Source organism: Mastigoproctus giganteus, chromosome 6 (assembly GCF_048544385.1).
Source record: "Mastigoproctus giganteus isolate SK-2022 chromosome 6, ASM4854438v1, whole genome shotgun sequence".
NCBI lineage: Eukaryota > Metazoa > Arthropoda > Arachnida > Uropygi > Thelyphonidae > Mastigoproctus > Mastigoproctus giganteus.
The window spans coordinates 58,864,519-58,889,407 of record NC_143580.1 but is presented as its reverse complement, the minus strand read 5'-3'; the positions used below and the strand labels follow the sequence as shown (position 1 = coordinate 58,889,407).

General features: G+C 36.3%; 1 protein-coding gene across 2 annotated transcripts in view; it reads left to right on the top strand.

Annotated features, from left to right (window-relative positions):
* LOC150084324 (AP-1 complex subunit sigma-2-like) overlaps positions 1-24,889 on the top strand; it is a 159,651-nt gene that overhangs the window by 9,648 nt on the left and 125,114 nt on the right. For both annotated transcript variants that reach the window (XM_090375171.1, XM_090375170.1), the window contains exon 3: positions 22,561-22,669. In XM_090375171.1, coding sequence (XP_090231297.1) covers positions 22,561-22,669 — 109 coding nt within the window. The remainder of the gene's footprint in view (positions 1-22,560; positions 22,670-24,889) is intronic.

Here is a 24,889-nt window from a genome sequence, read left to right as displayed (position 1 = left end):
GGTCTATATTGACAATTTCTATTTTGATTGACTATTTCTTCCCATAGTTATTGCAATTTAGATTGTTATTGAGTTGTGGTCGAAACAGCTTGTTTCACCTCATCCCTCAAGTGATGAATTGGAGTGATACTAGTTTTATCTTTGTGATTATGGTTCATCATCCTGTTGGTAAAAACCCATTCACAGATGGATGCACTACAGCCATGAAGGAATATGCCTGGTCAGAAACAATTTCCAGATAATTTGTGTCATCCTAATGCTACTCCACTGGTATTAAGGGGCCCAATATGCATCAAAAAAATACTCCCAACACCGTTATGCTAACAGCCTGCATTGTTGGCACCTTGGACTTGTGGATGCAAGTTTTCCAAATATCCAGTGTTGGTGTTCCTGAACCATCTATAACTGTACTGGCTTGTTTTTTGCTGACGAGAGTTGAATCCATTTTTGTTGTTGGTTGCAATGCTCCATCATCTGTGACAAGGTATGATGAGGTGTGCATTCCAAAATGCTTTTTTGGTTAGCACTATTGTATTGAATTGTTATTTAACTGAATGTATTTTCTGTTACCCTGCACAAGTTCTGTTAGCCTCCATTTTCGTATATCATTGAGCTGTTTCTTACTACAGGATCACCATTGGTTGGATGTTATTCAGGTATTGGATCAATCTCAATACACGACACTGTGATACATGAAAACCCAACAATGGTTCTAGTTTACAAGACCCTCATACCAGTGCATCTGGCATGGACTGCCATGCTATGTTTGAAGTTACTTAAATCTTTCCTCTTACTCATTCTTGCACTGAATTATGCACACAGACACACAGCATGGTATTTCACGTGGTTTGAATATGCAATCCTGTTACTTAATGAATGCTCCATTTTATGAAAAGAGTAGGTGTACCTAATAAATTGACTATTAGTTTATGCATGTGTATTGTCTCATTAAAACTTCAGGTAGTACTATTATGATTATTATGAATTTATTTGATGAGGTAATGTTATGTCTGGATGAGTAATTTATAATTCTGTTATAAATTTTTTTGCAAGGATACTTTTTTTCCCTCCTCAAAAAAATTTTTCAAAATTGTATTGTGGTTTAAAATTATTTCAACAATGCATTCATAACTGTTTATACATAGTGTAATGCTAATGCCCCATAAATATATAGGAAGTGATTCCTTTGCTAAAAATAAACTAGTTCTGAACAGTTTTTTCAATCTCGCTGTTTTGTAATGCGATTTTCGTAATTAAATTTTGATATTACCACATTTAGTATTAGTAGTAGTGGCAAATGATACAAGAAAGCAAGCTTACATGGCATAAGCAAAAATATAATAATTTCCCACATCACCTGTGTGACCCTTCTAATAATTTGTCTAGTTCTTCCTTAAATTTATTCAAACTACCCTACTTCCACAGCACCAGATGGGAATTTGTTGCAGCAACCAGCCTTGTCGATTGAAAGTAAATTTCTGCACATTTATCGTGAAACCGTCCTTCCTCAATTTAAATATAAGGCATAGTAATAAAGTTCCCAGACTGGTGCAATAAAAAGAACACAAGGTGAAGGAGCCCAAAAATTCTCAACTTTACAAGTTAATTTGTTCCTAGCGCATGTGCGCGTGTAAAGCGAAAACTCTTAAAACAGGAATTTATTTCATATAGACATAAGGTTAAAAATAGGGGTTACGTTCTCAACAATGACATTAGTTTGTTTAAACAATGATTGATTTATCCAAAGAAATGAAAATGTAGCCTGTAAATCAAGCAAATTATAATAATAGAGAAATTATTTACGATTTACAAATGTTAAAGAATGTTTATTCTTCATCATCATCGACTAAATGCACACTCGTTGATCACTCATCATTGGCTCGGCACTCATTGGCTTGTTGCACAAGGAGTTGTCTTCTTCAGAATTGTTCAACAGGCATTTGTTTCCAAGATAATCTCTTTTAATTATAAATTTCATGATTGCATGCATAAGCATTTTTTTAACGGCACACACAAATTGCAACTAACATGATTCGCGTGGAGTAACAAGTTTACAAAGCTTAAAAAAAGGAATGAAGAGAAGATTCTGAAAATTTATTTATGTTTTTTATACTTAGTAAAGTATAAGTAAATTATACTTTATAAGTTTAAGTATAAGTTTATACTTCAGTAAAGTAAAGTTGAAATTCAGTAAAGGGGAAACACATTTCGCCATAATAACGTAAAAAAACACACAATTCCAGCTGTCGGTATTTTCGCAAGTTCAAGAAGACTGAGTTTACTACCCGTTTATAATTGTTTGCAGTAACAGAAAAACTCAATCTGGAAAGTGAAAATTGTTTTATGGTCGTGACTTCCAGAAATGTGCTTTAGAAAAATATCACAAAGGCGTTTTAAAATTGATTCTTATAACGGAATATATGATAACAATGAAAGTGCAGTGCATTTTAATGATTTGAATTGGTAACTAATACAATTTACAAACCATGCTCATGACCTTTTATACTGCCTTAAGTTTACGCTCGTGACCTTAAAAATTACATTTTAGAGAGTTAAATAGTTATACAGCGAAAATTTCAACTTCCGAGATTTTAAACGATAATGTTCCAAGTTTGTTTCAAGTTTCAATTGGGTTCACATTACGATATTTTAACGATATGATGGTGTCTATGGAATGGATTAATATCATAAAGCTGGGTACACTGTATTGTATAGCTATGCACGTGGTTTGAAATACGGTATTTATGAATGTTTAACATTCATTTTTTGCAATTAATGTTCATATTTTCGATTTTGTTGATACTTGATACTTGGGGAAAAAAAACTCGTAAACCCGAGAACTGCCTGTATAATACTTCAGAGATCAAGCAGATGTAAAAAAATCCCAAATAGGAAGCTTATGGATAAGAAAAGGGTCTTGAATAAAGGTGCAGAATTTTTAATAAAACTAGACATTTGAAAGATTCAGGGAACTATGATATATACTCATTTGTGTAAAACCTACATCTTTTATAGCATTTCCTTGTCAGAGTTAATAAAGCTAAGCACAAGTGTTGATGAACAGCTCTAAAAACAATAGATACCTATTCAGGTTGTATGAATACCCAAGGTGAAATAAGTAATTGAAATATAAGTGAAGTCACAAATTATTTACATAACTGCGAAATATAAACAAATTAAGATTGCTAAGCACCTAAATGTTGTTAGTTTGCTGAGTTACATAAAATTTCAGTCAAGCTAAAACAGGATTGTGATTTTCATATGCAAGAAGTTTTATAAGTAATAATTCATGACACAAACTGCTAAAATGCTTTGGAGAGGTAAGCATAAATTACATCAACTATCTTACTGCATCAATAGTTCTCAAAGTTTAGATAAGTAAGTACCACAAAAGAAATACCTTTTTTTTTTTTTTTATAGACCATGATATCCGCTGTTGTATAAGATCGGTTAATAATTTTCATAATATTTTTGAGCTATTTTTGAGAATGTAGCTCAAAGGATAAAAGCAGCATATTACAATATTCAGTTCCTTAAAATTTGGAATTGCAATATTCAACTCCTTAAAATTAAGGAGTTGAATATTGCAATTCCTTAATTTTAAGGAATTGAATCCCCGATATTCAATTCCTTAAAATTAAGGCAGAAATAATAGATCAACCCACTCAAAACCACAATATAAACTCAATTTTGCTAGAAATTATGAATAATTAAGCTCTTATTCAACAGGTTAGCTTCCCCACTAGAGGAGACCACCTCCTTGTTCTGATATTTTCTAATAAATGGCATCATAACTTTGGATCATAAAGCCTTAACTTTTAATATAATGGCCAGCAAAAATATTGATATCCAACAGCTAATTTAAAAAATTAACAAAAGGTGAACTGGACATTACAGTTCACATTTTGATTATGCATATAGATTGGAATTTTCTCTGTTGAATCACTTCTATAGAGGAAATCATGACAGAGTTCATAATCACCATTCATAATGTATATTAGATGAGACTCCTACAAAAAATGAAATAAAAAATATCCTATTCTGTTCAGCTATGCTTTTAAATGCATGCTTCAGTTGTAAGAAAAAGCTTATAAAATAATAATTGTTTGAAAACTATAGCAGCTTAAGACGATTTGTGCAGTTAAGGAAGTCTTTGAAGCACTTGTATGGAGAGCACAGTATCGAATTTCTCCTCTTCAGGTAAAATTCCTTGTGAATCACAGTTTGTCGAAAACATAATCAGAATCATCTATATGAGCCTGGACTTCTGTAAACAAAACTTTTTATAGCTTTATGATGAGTTTGAAGTCCACTGCATGCTCTGAACACCCAACATTTGTCTCCAGTAACAATACAGCCAAAGTAATTAATATTTTCATGACAAGTCTGGATGAAATCTTTTCATCCAGACTTGTCATGAAAATATTAATTATTTTTATAATAATTAATATTGCAGGATGAAGCCTCCCCAGCTACTTTCTAGTTCCTTCTGTTTTGTGCAATGGCCATCCATTTACCACCCACGAACTTGTGAATTTCATCTGTCCATCTCCATTGTTGTCTTCCAGGTTTTCTTCTAGCTCCTCTTGAATACTATTCTGTTATTTTCTTAGTTCATCTGTCATCATGTCTTCGAGCTATGTGTCCTGCCCAAGATTATTTTAGTTCTTTAGTTTTGATAAGATTGTCCTTTATTTGTGTTTGCTGCCTAATCCATATGTTTCTCTTATCTAACAGTGTGATTCCTAATACAATTCATTCCATTCTTCATTGTGTAGTTTTCAGCTTCTCTTCCATTCTTTTGGTGAGTGCCCAAGTTTCACGTCCATAAGTCATGGGCCCTGGGTGCCAAGCATATTTCAAGGCCAAGCGATATTTGTGCAATTCATAAAGTGCTCTTCAAAGGCAATTAAAGTTATTTTTAAGTTCTTACATTTCTCTAAAGTCTTATTTTTAAAACTGTTCTATACTTGAAAAGTCCAAAGTTAGAACACAGAAAGGAAACCCACCTTTCTTTCTTTATCTATATTTCTAGGTCACTAATCAATTAACAATTTAACTGCTTGGCCTCTTAGCGGCACTGCTCCTGCCTCCCTGTGGCAGGGCTGGAAACCTTGGTAGATAAGTCCTCTTGCCCAGGGCTAAAAGGAGCAAACATGACAAACACAGACCATCAGGATATTGAGAACGATAATCCCAAGAGACAAAAGACTGATCGGATGGAGAAACCTTGCCCATCGTTCTTAATCATCTACTCACTTACTAGTCAGCCCATGAATAAATTGTCTCCCTTTGTCATACAAAAACATCTGGAGGGTACTGCAGGATCTCCCAAGGCGGTGAAGAGACTGAATTCAGGAGACTTACTAGTAGAAACCACAAACCACAGACGTTCTGAGAAGCTGTTACAACTTATAAAGTTAGAACACAAATTGTCCCTCTGTATACGGCAATGGTCAGGCCTTGAGTACTGTGTACAGGTCTGGAGGCCTCATTTTAGGAAGGATGTCGATTTGCTTGAGCGTGTACAGAGAAGGGCAACAAGATTGGTGAAGGGAATGAAGGGATCCTCTTGCCAAGAGAGGCTAACGTTCTGCAAATTGCAGTGATCTGATTGAGGTGTATAAGGCCTTGAATGGGTTGAGCGTGCTGAATCCTGATGGGATCCTTCCACTTGTTCAGATTACGAACCTAAGGGGGCATAAATTCAAATTAAGAAAAGACGTAGAATAGATGTGCGGAAATTTGCCTTTAGCCAGCGGGTGGTTAATTGCTGGAACAAACTTCCATCTGTCGTTGTGGAAGTTGATAGATTAAATAAATTTAAGGAGGAACTGGACAGACATTTGGAGGGAGTGGTGTGATTTTTTTTTTTTTTTTTTGGCTCTGCATAAGCTCATACACTTGCTTTCTTGCATCACATGTCACTACTACTACTACAAGCTTTGCTGGCATTCCAGTTAAAATATCTTCTCACACAGCCCTAAATTCATCTAAGGGTGTGATATCCAGTTGGGACCTATTAAACGTCACCAAAGAAGAAATAACCCTAGAGCTGCAGGGACAACACGTAATTGAAGCAAAACGAATAATGATTAAAAAAGATAATCAACTTACACCTACCAGAAATATACACCCAACTTATCCTCCTCTGTAAAAGCAGGTTATTTACTTTGCCGCATTCACTCTTACATTCCAAACCCTTTAAGATGTTATAAATGCCAAAAGTATGGTCACTCACAAACTGTATGCAGAGGAGTTCGTGTGCCCCAATTGTGGATCCTCAGATCACATACAAAGTAACTTTCCACTACAAAAATGAACTGCCCAAATTGCAAAGGTGACCATCCTGCATATTCTAAGACATGTGAAAAGTGGAAAACCGAGAAGAAAATAGTAAAATACAAGGTTGAGAACAAAATCAGTTACCAAGAAGCGAAAAAAGTAGTTGTACCTATTATAACCGAAAAAAGTAGTTGCACCTATTATAACCTATGCCATTTCTGTAAAAAAGTATTACTGAAACTTATGTAACAGTTCCCACTAACAAATCAATTTCTGATTGGGCTAGAAATGTTCTTTCTAAGCAACAATCCAAGTTCTCTGACCAGGCAAATAATACTCCTCTGACAATACCAGTGGCATCTCCTACTCCAGTCATAGATACCATATCTCATAGTTCAAACGCAAATGTAGTGAAAAATATTCAGGACACAACCACGGACACAGATGGCACATCTACACAGGATTGATCCCCTTCTAGAAATCAATGCAGAAGATATGGACACAGTCGGCCAGTTTTCTCCAAAAAAGATAAACCTAAATTGGAATGTCATAAGCCAGTAACCTTCAAAAAGCAGTCAGATACAGCTCCATCACAAAATATTGTATTTTACAATGGAACTGCAAAGGTTTTCGTTGCAAATGATATCACAGATGATATCCATGATTTAATTAACTGATATTCTCCAGTTGCCCTTTGTCTTCGGGAAACTTACCTAACCTCGCAAATTTCTCCCTCGATAAAGAACTATTGCCTTTATTGAAGAGATCGTAATACAGAAAATGCTGCCCGTGGTGGTGTAGCAATTGTGATAAATTCAAAGATCCCAACTAAACATATTCCGCTTCAACTGAAAAAGAAGCTGTTGCTGTTCATATAACTCTCCATATCTCAATAACACTTGTCTCAGTATACCTACCACCAAACCATACTGTTTAAAAGATCTTGAAGATCTCTTCATACAGATACCTCCACCTCTCTGTATATTAGGAGATTTTAACGGACACCACCCCTTATGGGGCGATCCTAAATTGGTACACCTTGTAAACTCGTTGAAAGCTTTCTAGAGTCACAAAACCTCACCATACTCAATATTGGTACGTACGTACACACACACACACACACACACACACACACACACACACACACACACACACACACACACACACACACACACACACACACACACACTCTCACATACAACTCCCAACTGGACACACCTCAGCAATAGATCTCTCAATTTGTTCTCTGATACTGGTTCCGACCATAGAGTGGTATGTTTTAAATGATCATATGGGCGGGGACCACTTTCCAATCATATGCAATTTTTTAATATCAAAGACTCCTTCAAACAAACTCCGCAGGAAATGCAAATTTGTTCGTGCAAACTGGGCAAAATTTCGATCATCAATCTCTCTTGATAAGGAAAGAATCCAGCTCCAGAATATTGATAATGTAACAGATTACATCACATCACATCTTCTAAAAGTGGCCAAGGACACAATACCATTATCAAATCCCCCTGGTCACAAGTATTATAATTACTGGTGGAATGAGGAATGCACAAAAGCAAAGAAAGCAAAAATTTAAGCCTGGAATTTATTTTGCCAATGTCCAACCACAACCAACCTCATTAATTTTAAGAAGCCAAGGGCAAAAGCACGTTTTATACAAAGGCAAGCCAAGAAAGAATCCTGGAACCGTTTTGCATTGACCTTTAACAGAAACACTGATCCCAAAATTATATGGAAAAAAATTAGACAGTTATCTGGTAAGGTTCCTACCATACCTTCTCCATTCCTCTCCTGGAAAGGGCAAGACCTATCCAATTCCTTAGATATTGCTAATGCTTTGGGAAATACTTTTGCTGAAATCTCAGCAGCATCAGCCTATTCTACATCATTCCAGTGAATTAAAAACACTAGAGAAAAGCATGCCATTAACTTTCAAACTGTCTGCCCACCTTCTTCCATATAACAAACCTCTGTAATACTCTGAACTTTCGCATGCCATTAGAACAGCCCACAATGGTGCTGCCGGGCCAGATGGGATTTATTATGTCATGCTACAACATCTTGATGACAAAGCTTTGTGCCTGCTCCTGGTTTTTTACAATCGTATATTTTTAGAAAATGTTTTTCCAACTTCTTGGTATCACTCTACTGTTTTGGCATTCCTAAAGCCTGGGAAAGATCCAACTAATCCCCATAGCTATAGACCGATATCTCTCTCCCAAGCTGCCTAAGCAAAATCCTTGAAAAAATTGTCCACAGAAGACTCGTATGGATCAGTTAGAACATCTAATGAGTTAGAACATCTAATGAGCCATACCCAATATGGCTTTAGTAAAAATAGGTCATGCTTAGATCTTATAGTCAAGGCTGAATTCACCATTCGAAATGCCTTTGTTAAACGTGAACATCTCGTAATGGTTTCAATAGATATCGAGAAGGCTTTTGACACCACCTGGCGGCATGGCATACTTAGTGATCTTTACTCTCTTGGTCTGCGGGGAAACCTTCTTATATTTATTCAGAACTTCCTAAGTACTAGATCGTTTCAAGTTCAGTACTAACATGCCCTTTCCACAACGTTCATACAGGCGCCTCCGTAGCCAGGTGGGAAGGAGCAGCAGTGCGTAGCACACGCTTCTTGATTAGACCGGGGTTCGAGCCCATCACCACCAAATACGGAGGATGCGGAAAGGTCAGGGAATGACCACCGCATATCCCGGAGCAATATGGCCTTAGTTGCTAATGCTCCCAAAAAAAAAAAAAAAAAAACAACAAAAACAAAACAATGTTCATACAGGAAGGAGTTCCACAGAGATCAGTACTGAGTGCCACTCTGTTTGCTCTTAGAATAGATTCCATCACCAAACACCTTCCAAATACAGTTGAGACCTACCTTTATGCAGATGACCTTTCCATCTCCTGCCATTCCCAAAACATGGTCTGTTGAAGCCGTGAATTAGGGTTGAATTTGAAAGTGTCTGCAATTCTGTTCAGACACGATAGGAGGGAGTATATGATGAGAGCCTTGTCGATCAATTTGGCCCTGGAAAGATTGTGCAAGCTCAAGGGGTAGAATTTTTTTCAGCCTGGACTGTACTTGTTAACAGGAGAGACTGCTTCTACAGGGATGGGATACACTTAAATAGAAAGGGTGCAAGAATATTTGCTGATGCTATCGAGGCAGTGTTAGGTGGGTCGGAAAACTGCTAGCTTGGGGGAGACAAAGACTAATAAATTAACAGTAGCCACTGGCAGAGGTGAAAGTGATTCTTGCACTACTTCTATTGGAATGAGCAGAAGCCTGAAAAACAAGATGCAGGATATTTCAGAGACTGCTGGGAGTCATTGATGTACAAGTAAACACATGGGTTGTGTTAGGGTAGCTAAGAATAGAAACGGGTGCATGTATACTTGCGTGTACACCAATGCTAGGAGTTTAGTAAATAAATTTGATGAGTTTGAGGTATTGCTGAAAACATCAAAGGCAGATATTGTTGGGATATCAGAGACGTGGTGTCACACAGATATAAGGAATGCAGAACTGGAATTTGGGGAGTACAACGTCTACAGAAAGGATAGGAAGGGAGGAGGGGTTATGCTATTAGTTAAGAAACACATAAAATCCAAGGAAGTGAAGCCAGTCGACATCGCTGGACAGTGCAGTGTGGAGTCAGTTTGGTGTGACATAAGCATTGGGAGATCAAAATTGAGGTAGGAGTGTGCTATAGGCCTAATGACTCTGATGAGTATGATACGAAACTGTACAGGGAAATAGAGTAGGCCAGTAAATCAGAGAGTCTTATAATGGGAGATTTTAATTTCCCAGATATTGACTGGAATTTGGGGGCTGGTCACTCACACACTAGCAAGGGTTTTGTGGATTTATTGGATGCTTGTTTTCTACATCAGCATGTTCGGGAGACAACTAGAGGGAGTAATACTCTTGATTTGATTATCAGTAGTGATTCTTCATGCATTAAGAATCTGCAGATAAATGAACCACTAGGTGGCAGTGATCACAGTGTGCTGAAGTGGGATTTACTCAAAGAGGTAACTACCATTAGGGGTAAAGGGAAGGGTTATTGCTTTCGTAAAGGCTTCTATGATGGACTGAGACAGTATTTAAATTCTATACAGTGGGACCAACTGAAGATGTTACCAACAGCAAATTCAAAATGGGAAGCATTCAAAGAACTTATCTTGGAAGCTACTAGGCTTTACATACCAACTAAGAAATATTGTTCAAGGTTTAGGCCTAAATAGATGTCAGATGAACTAATGAGACATATGGCAGAGAAGAAAAATGCATGGAATACATATAAATTAATGGGTGACATGGAAGCCTATGATAGATACAAGTTGATCTGTAACCAAGTTACAAAGGAAGTTCAGCAGGCAAAGGCAGGTTATGAGAAATCTTTGGCAAGGGATGCAAAGAAAAACAGCAAAGAATTCTTTACTTATGTAAACTCTAAGAGATCAGATTGGTCCACTTGATATCGATGGTTCAACTGTTGATGATCCTGCTCAGGTAGCTAACAACTAAATGAATATTTTGAATTGACATTCACACATGAGGAGTTATTCAGGGAGGGGAATGCCAGAGGTGTATTCAAGTCTGGCAGTAAGCTAGAGAATCTTGTAATAACTGAGAGTAAAGTGGAGGAGAAATTGTTGAAGATAAACTCAAGAAAAGCACCTGGGGTGGATGGGATTTATCCATTTATATTAAAGGAGACGGCAAAGGAAGTAAGCAAACCTTTAGCCATAATTATGAGAGATTCCTTGGACTCAGGGGAGGTACCCACAGACTGGAGATGTGCAAATGTGACCCCAATTCACAAAGGAGGATCAAAGGCTGACAGAAGTAATTATAGACCTGTGAGTTTAACTTCTGTTCCAGGAAAATTAATGAAGGCACTGGTTAAAGAAGCACTGCAGGATCATCTAGAGAAGACTTCAGTTATAGCTCGGACACAGCATGGTTTTGTTAAGGGGAAGTCTTGCCTGACCAATTTGATTGGATATTATGATGCAGTCACAAAAGAACTGGATGCAGGGAATAACTTAGATATTATATACTTGGATCTTAGAAAGGCTTTTGATACTGTTGCACATGGAAGACTGCTGCACAAATTGGAGCAGTGTGGCATTGGAGGCAAATTGCTGCTATGGATAAAGGTGTGGTTGCGGGGGAGAAGACAGAGTAGTAATCAATGGACACTGCTCATCGTGGACTAATGTTATTAGTGGAGTCACTCAGGGTTCAGTGTTGGGTCCATTATTGTTTTCTGTATTTATAAATGATATTGATGATGGTATATCAAGCTACGAAGGTTGGCAGGGTTGTCAAGGACAGTACTGACACTATGCTGCTGTAACAGGATCTGGAAAGGTTGAGCAGATGGGCTGAGAGGTGGCAAATGAAGTTTAACATTGACAAATATAAAGTACTACATATGGAAAACAGCAACCCCAGAGCAACGTATCAACTCTGTGGTAGTAAACTGACAGTGGTAGAGAATGAAAAGGACCTGGGAGTGGTTGTGCAGGCAGATATGAAGTTCTCTGAGCAGTGCAGTGGGCTGCAAGAGTAGCTCATGGTGTATTGTCAATGATATATAGGGATTTTTCTAGCAGGGATAAAGAGGTGATTATTCCCTTGTATAAGGCAATTGTCAGGCCACACTTAGAGTACTGTATACAGGTCTGGAGGTCTCATTTCAAGAAGGATGTAGAGCTGCTGGAATGAGTACAGAGAAGGGCAACAAGATTAGTGAATGGAACAAAGGGGTGCTCTTACAAAGAAAGGCTTAAGTTTTGCAAATTAGTGTCTGGCGACTAAGCATCAGCGAGGTGATCTGATAGAGGTGTATAAAGTCTTGAATGGTTTGAGCATGCTCAGTGCTGATGGGATTTTTCCTCTTGCTCAGAATAATCACCTGAGAGGGCATAAATTCAAATTGAGGAAAGACAGATGTAGGATAGACGTGAGGAAATTTGCCTTTAGCCAGCGGGTGGTTGGTTGGTGGAACAGACTACCATCACTTGTCGTGGACGTTGATAGCCTAAATAAGTTTAAGGCTCAGCTGGACAGGTATTTCAAACAAACAACGGGGTAAAGTGGAAGTGGTTTTTTTTTTTTTTTTTTTTTTTTGGTTGATGCTGCAGAAGCTTGCTTTCTTGCATCAAATTCCTCTACTAATGCTACTTGAATGGCAGCTTCAGATATCACTTAATAAAATACAACAGTGGGCCAGTCTCAGTGGCTGTCAGCTCTTGCAACAGAAAACAGTTGCTGTCCATTTTTGTAGGCAATGCAAACTTCATTCAAATCCTGAACTTCATATTTATAGTATCTCCATCCCAGTCACTAATAGCATCAGATTTCTAGGATTAACCCTTGACAACAAGTTAAATTTTATAGACCATATTAAAAATGTGCATACTTCCTCTCTAAAAAAGTTAAAATACACAAAACTTTATCCTCCCAAACATGGGGCGCAGATCGTACATCTCTGCTTCGACTATACCGGCTATACTAATCTGTTCTCGTCTTGAATATGGAGCTCCCATCTATGATTTAGCCAAATTGATTGCATTGCACTGGCTTGATCCAATTCAACTCAGTGCTTTGAGGCTTGCACTTGGTGCTTTCACCAGCACATAGTCTCTACATTGATGCCCAAGAGCCCCACTAACTTTACTTAGGAAAACACTGTTATTGAAGTATGCTGTCAAGATACAAAGTTGTGCCATGCATCCGATTCAGTCATATCTGTTCAATCCACCATTAGAAAACTCGTATGGATCATTGAGTTAGAACATCTAATGAGCGACATCCAATATGGCTTTAGTAAAAATAGGTCATGCTGAGATCTTATAGTCAATAATATGTTATTTACACTGATTCCCTTAGCTCAATCATGGTTTTATGTAACTCCTCAGATAAAATTCACCCTGTTCAAGACGAAATAAGAAGCATATTATTACAAATTGAACGCTATCAACTGGTCACCTTCTGCTTAATTCCAGCTCAATCTGGCATTTTGGGCAATGAACTGGCTGATAAAGCTGCAAAAAATCCAACTACCTTAGACTTGACTAATATCCCTGTTCTGTATTAAGACTGCATTAACCATTCAGGCTGCATGCTTGTCAGAATGGACAGCAATATGGCACTCTCAAACGAATAACAAACTCTTTCAATTTAAACATGATCTGAAAATTTGGTGCTCCAGTGTCCGCACATCAAGACGAGAAGAAGTAGTCCTTTCAAGAGCAAGAATAGGTCATACTTATCTGACCCACCTTTATTTACTCACAGGGGATAATCTGCCACAGTGTCCACTGCTTAATATAAATCTGAGTATTAAACACATTCTCATTGACTGCCGTTACTATAAACAAGACAGAACTTCAACCCTGCTATCACTGGTTAATCTTGGTAAACCAATAACTTTAGAGAATCTCATTGGAGACGATGCAAATATTTCTGAATTTTTTAACTTCTTAAAGCAAACTTGACTTTTTAATTAATTCTGAATTTATGAAACTTTCTCATTTTTTTATATAATAAATGAATAGGTGCATTATAGCCAAAGTAGCTTATGCGCCATCAAACTCCCATAAAAACGGTACCTCTGTAGCCAGGTGGGAAGGAGCAGCAGTGCGTAGCACATGCTTCTTGATTAGACCGGGGTTCGAGCCCGTCACCACCAAATACGGAGGACCACCGCAAATCCCGGAGCAATATGGCCTTAGTTGCTAATGCTCTTAAAAAAAAAAAAAAAAACCAAAACCCATAAAAACAACAATCCATAAGTCATGATGGGTGTTTACATTGGTTCATTATTTTACGTTTCAGACAAATTGGGATATTGCTCCTCAATATGTGACTATATTTCCTGAATGTTATACATCCAAAGTTTATTCTTCTCTTGACTTCCAGCCATTTATCATTATTACAGCTAATGACTTGTCCCAGATAAGTAAATGGATCCACCTTTTCAATTACTGCTCCTCCAGTCATTATATCCCTTTCTGTTGTATACTTGTTCATTATTACTTTTGTTTTAGCCATATTCATCTTTAGTCCGAAATCCTTACTAACTCTGCGTAACTGATTAAGATTTTGCTGTAATTCTTTGGGATCATGGCTTATGATCACAATGTTATCTGCAAATCATAAATGGTTTTGGTACTCTCTGTTCACATTGACTCCTTTCTGTGACCAGTCCAATCTTCTTAAAGCTTCTTCAAGAGCAGCAGAAAACAACTACGGAGATATTGTGCTTCCTTGTTGAACTCCTTTCTCAATTTTAAATTTGCTACTGTCTTTGTCTGTCTAATAAAGAAGGTAATCTCATATATTTTCTTCAAAATCATAATATGTAGGGCATAGATAGTCTTGTCTTTCCAGTGCCCAAAACATTGCCTTATTCTGTATAGAGTCAAATGCCTTTTCATAATCCACAAATGCCATGCATAATGGTGTTTTATATTTATTTGCTTTCTCCATCAGCTGCAATATTACAAGTCCCTAAAAAAAAATCCTGTCCTAAAGCCAGCTTGCTCTTTTAGTTTATTCTCATGAAGTATTTTTTCTAATCTGTTAGTAATGACCCTTGTGAACGGCTTGTAGATGTGGGACAATAAGCCAATTGGTCTATAATTTCTGATTTGTCTCCTTTCTTATACAGCAAAATTATGATTGCATTATTCCACTCCTTATGGGTCACACCCTTCCCAATGTATTTTGTGACGAGTCTTGCCAGTTTCTGTCTCATGTCTCCTCCTAATTTTAAAAACTCTACAGTAACTTCATCTTTACCCAGGACTTTCTGATTCTTCATTTTCTTCAATGTATATTCTACTTCATCAGGAAGGATATCAGGTATGTCATATGTGTTGCTAATTTGTGATTCATCCTCCCCACTGCTGGCATCATTCCCTTGCTCCTTAATATTCTTTATAGTAGTCTTCTGCTATTTGAATTATGCCATCTCTGATATTTATACATATACATCATCACCATTATTCATTTTCAATATCATTTGTCTTTCTGTATTGATGCTCATGACTGCTGATTTAAGTCATTTGTTTTCCCTTAATGCTTGTTCTACTTTTCTTGTGGTGTTCAATCTTCTTATGTCCTCTCTGAATCTTTTTTACTAATGCTTTGCGTAACTCAGTATATTCAATTTTGTCCTTATCAGTATTTATCTTGCTCTTCATTTGTCATCTTCAGTTCATCATGACAAGTGTTTGACAATTTTTTTCTTCTTTGGATTTCATTTTACCTATAGGTTTCTCGGGCTTTATTACTTTCAGAAAGTTGCTGTATTCCTTGTCAATATCTCGGTCCCGAAAGATCCGCAAAAGCTCAAACTTGTTCTTAAGTTTCAATATATACTGTTTTTTCTCCTCTTCTGTTATCTCAAAGAGCTTTGTATTGTTTACTCGAGTCAGTTTTTTTTCCTTTCCTTTTTTTTTTTTTTTCTCTTACATCTATATCAAGTGTGCATCTTGCCATTTTGTGATCATTTCCAACATTTACCTTGTTCAGGATGGTAATATCGTTCACAATATATCTTCTTTTAGTGAGGATGAAGTCGACTTCGTCCCCTTATTCATATCCAACTTACTAGCCATCATTCCGAGGGTCAAACAACGATCTCTTTCCACAATTTCCTGAACATTTGCAAATCTATCCTCATTTTTGAGAGGTTGGTGGAAGGCCACTTCTTGGACCAATCCAAACATCCTCACATCCATCTTTGAACCACTCATATACCATTCAGACATACTGGTACAACATTGCCATAAATAGTTTTAAGCATTTCATATATTTGTTGTAGATTTTCCCATTTTAAAGCAAAATTTGTTTTTCATTCATTGCTCCATTGTAAAATCAAGAATGTTAAAACTATTATTGTATTAACAATATGTTAGTGCAATCTCTGTACTACCATTTGATGCTGGAAGTTTGAACTACAACATACCACTTCTCTTTATTTTCATACTCGTTGAACATGATTGCAATAATATCAGTCTAGGAAGTTTATTGCCACACACTGTATATGTCCCTTCATATGTGTTGTAGCTTACTCAGTCCATTCAAAGCCTTAAACACTGTTCAGTTCTTCTCCCAGGTGTCTAGTTTCCAGACACTGTAGCTTACGGAACTGAAGCTTTTCCTGTTAAGAGTACTCTTTTGTCCCCCCCCCACTAATCCCATTGCTTCTACACTTATTCCAAAAGATCAGTGTATTTCATACAAGATGAGGCTTCCAAATCTGTATGTACTCAAGTCAGTACTCAAGCAACTATAGCACGATAGTTGTGTTCCTAGAAACCCTCGTGCAATGCAAAATCGTGCAATATTAACAACAGGCCCTATGGGAAAAATAGGGTTAGGTGCCGACCACCCAAGATTGAACACACATTTGTAACCAAAACATTACCAAACACAATAAATAATCGTAATAAAATACTTACGTATTTTATTACGACTATTATGTAATAAAATATCGCTAATGCTTTTGCTTCTATCGTAAGTGAACTTGTTTTTTGTTGGATTTTCTATCCACACAGATGACAGCCGTTCCATCTCTTCCAATTTTTTGTGTCTTAATCTAATGGATTTTAATTATACTTTGAGTTGTTCCTGCGATGAAAGTTATTTTTATTTTAATTCTCGGCATTGCCTCATTTAGGTCTGTAGCACATGCAATATCACATGGTCTTTCATTTCGCTCAAAGCGTTTCACAATTTCATATTTTTTCTCTATCGACAGAGGTGGACTGGCCATAAGCCTTATCGGGGAAACCCAGGTGGGCCAGAGGCCGGTGTAATTTTGGCCATAAGCGCTAATATGAGGCCACTACAAATTTTCCCGGGTAAGAATTTTTGAACCAGTCCACCTCCGTTTATCGATGTTGCTTTTCTTTTTCTCTCTGAATCTGTAGTGTCTTCACTAGGACGCTTCCTTTTCCCGTCTTTTAAATATGTTACCCATTTTTAGGAAATAAAGCACAATTACAAAATGAGGAGGCACGCTTGATACACATAAACAAAGCTGCGCGCGTGTAGCAACTGAATAAACAACACCATAAAGGCAGAGATACACTATTAACACCTTACATTTTACTAAAGCACATTTCTAGGGGTAATAAAAACAATTTCCAGTTGCGTTTCTGCTAGTTGGAATCTGTTACTAACTGGTAGTAAACTCGATCTAATTGCATTTGCGATTATACGGATAGCTGGAATTGTGTTGGTTTTTACGTTATTATGGTGAAATGTGTTTCCCCTTCACTGATATAAAAAACATAAATACATTTTCAGAATCTTCTCTTCATTCCTATCGTGTTGCGTTTGTTTGGGGTGATTCTGCGTTCGACTGCCATTTCTTGTAAACACAAAGGCGAATCTTGCATAAGCGAATTCGGTTCATGTTATATAAGATATTGTTCCCTTATTTATAAATCGTGTATGATCGAATTCGTGTAGTGTAAACACGTGTTATATGAGGACTGACTGTACTTGTATATCATGAAAAAACCCATGAACTGTGCTGGCAGCCTGTCTGCAATTGCTCAGAAAATGATGTGTCTGTCAGCATAATTACCCTCATCTTTTTCTTTCTCCACTACATTTGATATTGTACCACACAGTTGTGGAATACTAGATTACTGCTACCCATGTAGTAATGTAGTATTCCATTACTAGTAATCTAGTATGTAGTATTCCATTACTAGTAATCTAGTATGCAGTATTCCATTACTAGTAATCTAGTATACAGTACCTTGCATTTATTAATGTTAAGCTTCAGTTGCCACTTCTCAGCATATCTGCCTAATTTTTCTGGATCTTGTTGCAGGAGCACATCTTGCCAACCTTTGTATCATCTGCAGGCTTAGACTTTAAGCCTGATATACATTCATCATTATCATTAATAAATATTGAAAACAACAATAGACCCAACACTGAACTCTGGGGAACTCCACTAATAACATTAGTCCTCGAAGAGCAGTGTCCACTGATTACCACTCTGTCTTACCCCACATAATCATCCCTTTATCCGTAGCAGTAACTTGCACTTAACGTCACACTACTCTAATTTGTACAGCAGTTTTTTTTATATGCAACAGTATCAGTAGTTTTTCTGAAATTTTTCTAAGTATATGATGTCAAAATTATTTTTTGCATCCAGTTACTTTGTAACTGCATCATAATATCAATTTAAATTGGTCAGATAAGGTCACCCCTTAACAAATCTATGCTGTGACTGCTGTATAACTGCATCCCTGTTTAGATGTTCTTGCATTACTTTAACAGATGACCCTGTTATTTTCCCTGGAACAGTCATGCTAACCTTTGTAAATTACCCATGTCACTCTGAGGATACATTTGTATATCTCCAGTCAATAGGGACCTTCCCTGTATCCATGGATGCTCTCATAATTATGACTCCAGGTTTATTTCTTTTGCTACCCCCCAATACAACTGGATAGATCCCATCCATCCCAGGTGCCTTTTTTTTTAATGTTTAACTTCAACAATTTCTCTTCCACTTTCCTCTCGGTTATCACAAAATTGTTTAACTCCCTGCTACAGTTTGTTCATTTCTGGCATCTCCATCCCTAAAAAAATTACTTGTGTGAATATAGATGCAGAATTCCTATTCAGTTTATCAGCCATCTGAGCAGGATTAACAGTTAAATCATTCATATCTAGTGGGCTAATGCAATTCATTCCCTTCCTTCAAGTGGTTACATAAAGAAGTCTCTGCATTCTTTATCAGAGACTTCTCATAATCTGCCTTAGCTTGCCTAACTTCCTTTGTAACTTGATTGCGGACTAGTTTATATCTACTTAAGCTATGTCACCTGATAATTTATGTGCATCCCATGCAGCTTTCTTCACTGCCACTATTCTCATCAGTTCATTCGACATCCATTTTGGTCTAATCTTTGAACAGTATCTCTTAGTTGGTATAAAAAGTGTGGTAGTTCCTATGAGTACCTCCCTGAATGTTTCCCATTTATAAGTTTGTTGCTGTTGGTGATATTATTAGTTGGTTCCACTGAATAGAATATAGTATTGCACCTGACCTGGTAGCACAACAAATAAAAATGAGACATTAGCTCCTCAGTCAAATAAATCTGTGGCTTTGTTTTCAAGCATACCAGCCCATGCTTTGATATCCCAAGTGAAGCTGGCAACATATTGATTTATGCCAGCCCATTGATGCATATTGTTATGCTTCTGATTTCCAGATGCCCTTCTGTGTGACGTTGCATTGTCAGCCCACAAAGTAGTTTGTCAGTGTTTTGCTGTAGCAAACTGCTCACAGTAGTTCACAAGTATTCATAATCTACAGACAGTAATTCTTGAAGACAGTAAAAGTGATATGGGTGCAAATGATTACTTCTCGTGACGTGGTAAATCGTTGTGTGATTCAGCTATAGCTGTTTAGCTAGTGTACGTGTGCCAGTTGTCAGATCAGAGGCAACTGCTTCTACATCATGCATTCACGTTACAGTCATGTTGAAGTAATGCCATGCCTGCGGCGCTTCCGTAGCCAGGCGGGAAGGAGCAGCAGTGCGTAGCACATGCTTCTTGATTAGACCGGGGTTCAAGCCGGTCACCACCAAATACGGAGGATGCGGAAAGGTCAGGGAATGACCACCCCACCGGAGCAATATGGCCTTAGTTGCTAATGCTCCTAAAAACCAAATAACAACAACAACAGCCGTGCCTGCAGTTAGTGTGGACAAAGATAGACTACTTTTTTGACACTTGTCAAGTCACGTGATGGCATTGGCATTGTGGTGCCATAGGCTTGAGCATTGTTGCATGTGTGCACTTTGACATTGTTCAGACATATGAGACACATGATATAGTAGCCATAACCATATATTCTGTCTCATTAGAGTTAGTTCGAGCCCGTCACCACCAAATACGGAGGATGCAGAAAGGTCAGGGAATAACCACCACATATCCCAGAGCAATATGACCTTAGTTGCTAATGCTCCTAAAAACCAAATAATAACATTGGAGTTAGTCTGCCCATTGTTTACCTGTCTGTTTTCTTCACAAGCTGGAATGGCTTCCTTTTAAATTCTCAATGGCTGATACATTACAGTGTGACATGTTTTTATATATATATATATATATATGCAATTTGTGTATAAATACCTTTTTGAACTGCCTTTTCAATTAAATCGCTTGGTCTGGATGTAATGGCTTCACATTCATCTGAACAGTGTGATTAAAATTTATTGAGAAAAATTTTAGGTTATTTTTGACCATGGAATCGTTTCCTGTGCTGGTTATGTGGTATTAATCTAATGTCTCAGATTGTGACCAAGACTGTTCTTAGTCTGTCACTACCTTTTTTTTTTTTTTTTTTATTTCAGATTTTTTTTTTTTTTTTTTTAAATTCTGGTTATTGTGTACCAATGCTAGAACTTTTAGTAATGGATTGCAGTACTTATTAAATGTAATTTTTAAAATTTATTCTAATGAAATTTTTAAATTTAAAAAAAATGTTTTACATGTGGTATTTCCAACAAAACAAAGTTTTTCTCTTAATTCTGCTTAAAGAAATTATAAACATAAATATAAACGTGAACTATTAGTTACTTCTATTTAGAAGTTTGTAAGCCATTAAGCCCAAAAAAATTTAAATTATACATGCACATTTAATTTTGAATTTTTACATGCTTTTTTATAAATAGATAAATAGACTACAAACCTTTTTATATAAATAATTATAATAAAATGGAGACAACTAACCATTTTTATATAAATAATTATAATAATAAGGGAGACAACAAACTATTTTATTTAATAATTTTAACAAAAATGTGTCTTTAAATAGCATTAGCTGGTATAGTAACAGGAGTGCAAGCTGTATAGTAACAGGAGTGCAAGCTGTATAGTAACAGCAGTGGTGTATATAAAGCAGAAGGCAAAAATAACACAATTGGTGGATCTTTCAGCATGTTTCATGTAATTACTACACATAAACAGTAACTTATGATTTCAGAAACTATTTGGGTAAGAGTGCTTATATATTTAGGGCCACTAATCCTGCACTGGCTCTTAATGAACAAATAGATATTTGTTTATGGTCCTCTAAGGAAAGACACTACCACTGCAAAGTGAATAGTACACTCTGTACAAAGAGGTGTGTCTTTCATAATATGAGATTTATTTTGTTTCTTCAACAGCCAGACAGGAAATTGTTTTTATATGATAGAAGATATAAATTATTTGCCAATATTTGCATAACATATAGTTATATATTGTTTTTACATTAAATAACTTGAACACAATAAAACAAAAAGTTTTCTAAAGAGAACTGAAGCAACCACTTTCCAGTCTTTCAACACAGTGAATTATGAAAATTATTTTATCATTCTACACTATGGAGTAGATGATATTCTTGGTCATTCTTGTTTCAAGATGGCAGATTGAAATAACACTCTCTTACAACAAGGGTACTCTTGGATCCCATCCTATGCACTGTAAATTTTACTTGAAACAAATTACACCTGTGTTCAAAAGTGGAAGCTCTTATAATTTGAGTGACTACCACCTTGACCTTAATCATGGTACAAGATGAGCAACAAATCTCTATTGCTTAGAGAGTTGTTTAATTGATTGAGTGCATTTTACAGATGCAAAAGTGCTGAAACTTTGCAATTAGATGCCCACGATATACTGTTATAATAAGATTTTAATATGGTATTTATGAACGTTAAGTGTAACTTAAACAGGGTAGGGAATGACTAGCTGACAGTTTTCACAGCAGCCTGGGTTTTGAATGAATATTTTATAGAAATATAATCATTCATAAACTGTGTATGCTTTGCCATTTCAAATGTCAGATAATTTTTATCTTTTTGTGCTATGGCTACATGGAAATAGTTTTTGGATCTATTCCATAAAATAAGTCAAAAATTGAAAGGGAAATTTGTTTTTTGCTTTACCACATGAATATTACAGACAACCATTATAACATCAGTGTTTTAAGTGACATTTTTAATGCAGAATAAATGTTGTACCATGTGTGCAGAATTGAAATATTTTAAATGGAATAAAGTAGAACATCCAGGTTGACATATCATATCATGATGACTGGATAGTTAATTTTTAATAAAATTAAACTAATAATGTATAGATCACACTTCTAGTTATAAACTCTTTGAATTATAGAATTGTCTTTTTATTTTATTTTTCCACTGAAGGTATGCAAGCTTATATTTTTGCTGTGCTGTAGAACAGAGTGATAATGAACTTTTGACCTTAGAAATCATACATCGGTATGTGGAACTTTTAGACAAATACTTTGGAAGTGTAAGTTTTATCTCAACTTTTTTTTTTTTTTTTTTCAATTATTGATAAAAAAAGAATATATGGCTTCAAAGTATATCAACTTATACAGTTACAGTTTATACATTATTTTAATTGCATTTATAATAATAATGTGTTTGTTAAGGTGATATAATGGTAATGTCTTCATAAGGTGAGTTTAATTTGAGTAAATAAGTGTAAGGTGAGTAAATAAAAGTAAAAGAAGGAAGAAAGACTGTATATGAAGGGCATAAATATTTTTTTATTGATATGGAGTTCAGAAACCTTGCTTATTTAGTGTTAACTTATGAAGACATTACCATTATAGTGACACATTGTTGTACTATCAGAATGGGAATAAGAAGAAATTTAAATTTTATGTGTATATATAAATTATGAAAAATTTATAGCAGTCAAAAATTAAAGCAGTCAACCCTGGATTCATTCTTCAAAAAGGTGGACAAATGCCCTCCAACTGATGAACCTCCCACAGGACAGTCACCAAAGATGAGTAGGAATGATGACTCCTCTCCTTCCACCTCTATGTGATTTTTTATGATTTTATTAGGGAAAGTTTGTTTATATCTTCACTGGGAGAATATTGCTCATGCTTTTCATGTGCGAAAGATTTTTTATGCTTTTATTATGGAAAGTTCGATTATAGTTTTCACTAGGGAAAGATTGTTTATCCTTTTCATGTGCGTTAAATTGTTTATGCTTTTTATTAGGGAAAGTTTGTTCATATTTTTCACTAAGGAAACGTTGTTTATGCTTTTCAAATTTTATGTACAGTGTATAAAAGTTAAATAAATTAATTTTATATTATTTTTATATTATTTCGTAAAGGCGACCATCATAGTCGCCTTTACGAAAGCAAAAACCCTTCCCTTTACCTCTGATGGCAGTTACCTCCTTGAGTAAATCCCACTTCAGCACACTGTGATCACTGCCACCTAGTGGTTCCTTTATCTGCAGATTCTTAATGCATGAAGAATCACTACTGATAATCAGATCAAGAGTATTACTCCCTCTGGTTGTCTCCTGAACATGCTGGTGTAGAAAACAATTATCCAATAAATCCACAAAAGCCTTGCTAGTGTGTGAGTGACCAACCCACAAATTCCAGTCAATATCTGGGAAATTAAAATCCCCATTATAAGACTCTCTGATTTATTGGCCCATTCTATTTCCCTGTACTTGTTAAGTAATTCTGCCAGTCTCCTACTCTTAATATCATTAGTGCCAACGTGTACAACTATATCACCTATTGTGCCCTTAAAAGATGATATCCGCTCTACAACGTCATCAGCCTTTGCTCCTGACAGACATACTCTGGTCCTGTTCCACCTATCCTTTTTACAAAGCATGTTTCCCGCTTCCCCTGACAATAGTCACCAACAACTACTAGTTCCTGTGGGACCAGCGCATTCTGCCTTGGGGGTTGCCGCTGTGTTGCGTGATAACTAAGTGCAAGCTCTGGTGTTGATGTGGGCAGCTGAGAGCCTGATGGGCCCCTCAATTTAGATCTTTCGAGGGCATCCACCCTGTCCTTCAAATTCTCATATAGGCCCATAACAATGCTGAGTTGTCGCCTGATTTCCTTACACTCCTTACATCGCGTGCACACAAAGACATCCCCCATGGCAATATCATGTTCCGTTCCAGAGAGTTCAGCAAACATTTCACAAGTTGCACATTTTTTTAGGCTGTGGTGCGTTGGAGAATCACCCCCCCCTCAGTTCTCCTCTGAGTCACAGCACTCCTGCCACTTTTTACCCATTGCTTTGTTGCTCTAGTTTGGGGCATGATACTTTAAATTAATAAGATCAATAAATTAAATTAATTAAATGTCAATACTACGCTATCTAATTGAAACAGTGAAGCGTATTACTCTATATAATTATACATTAGAGCTACCTAGCTACCTCAATTAAAAATTTGAATTCCCTACCACTATATACAAAAACAATGACTGCAAGATTCAAACGAAATAACGGTTTTACCTATATTAAGTAGTAATCCACAAAAACTCTTTATCTAATTTAAAATAAAAATAACCAGCGTAACTATAAGACTACGTATTAAGTACAATATAAAATAACAATTATGTAAATAAAAAGGCAAACACTTATCGTTTTTTCATAGCCTGTAACTCATAGCTGTAATTTTTAAGGAGAGTCCAACAGAGAGTGTCATTAACAACCTTGCCAACCTTCGTATCGT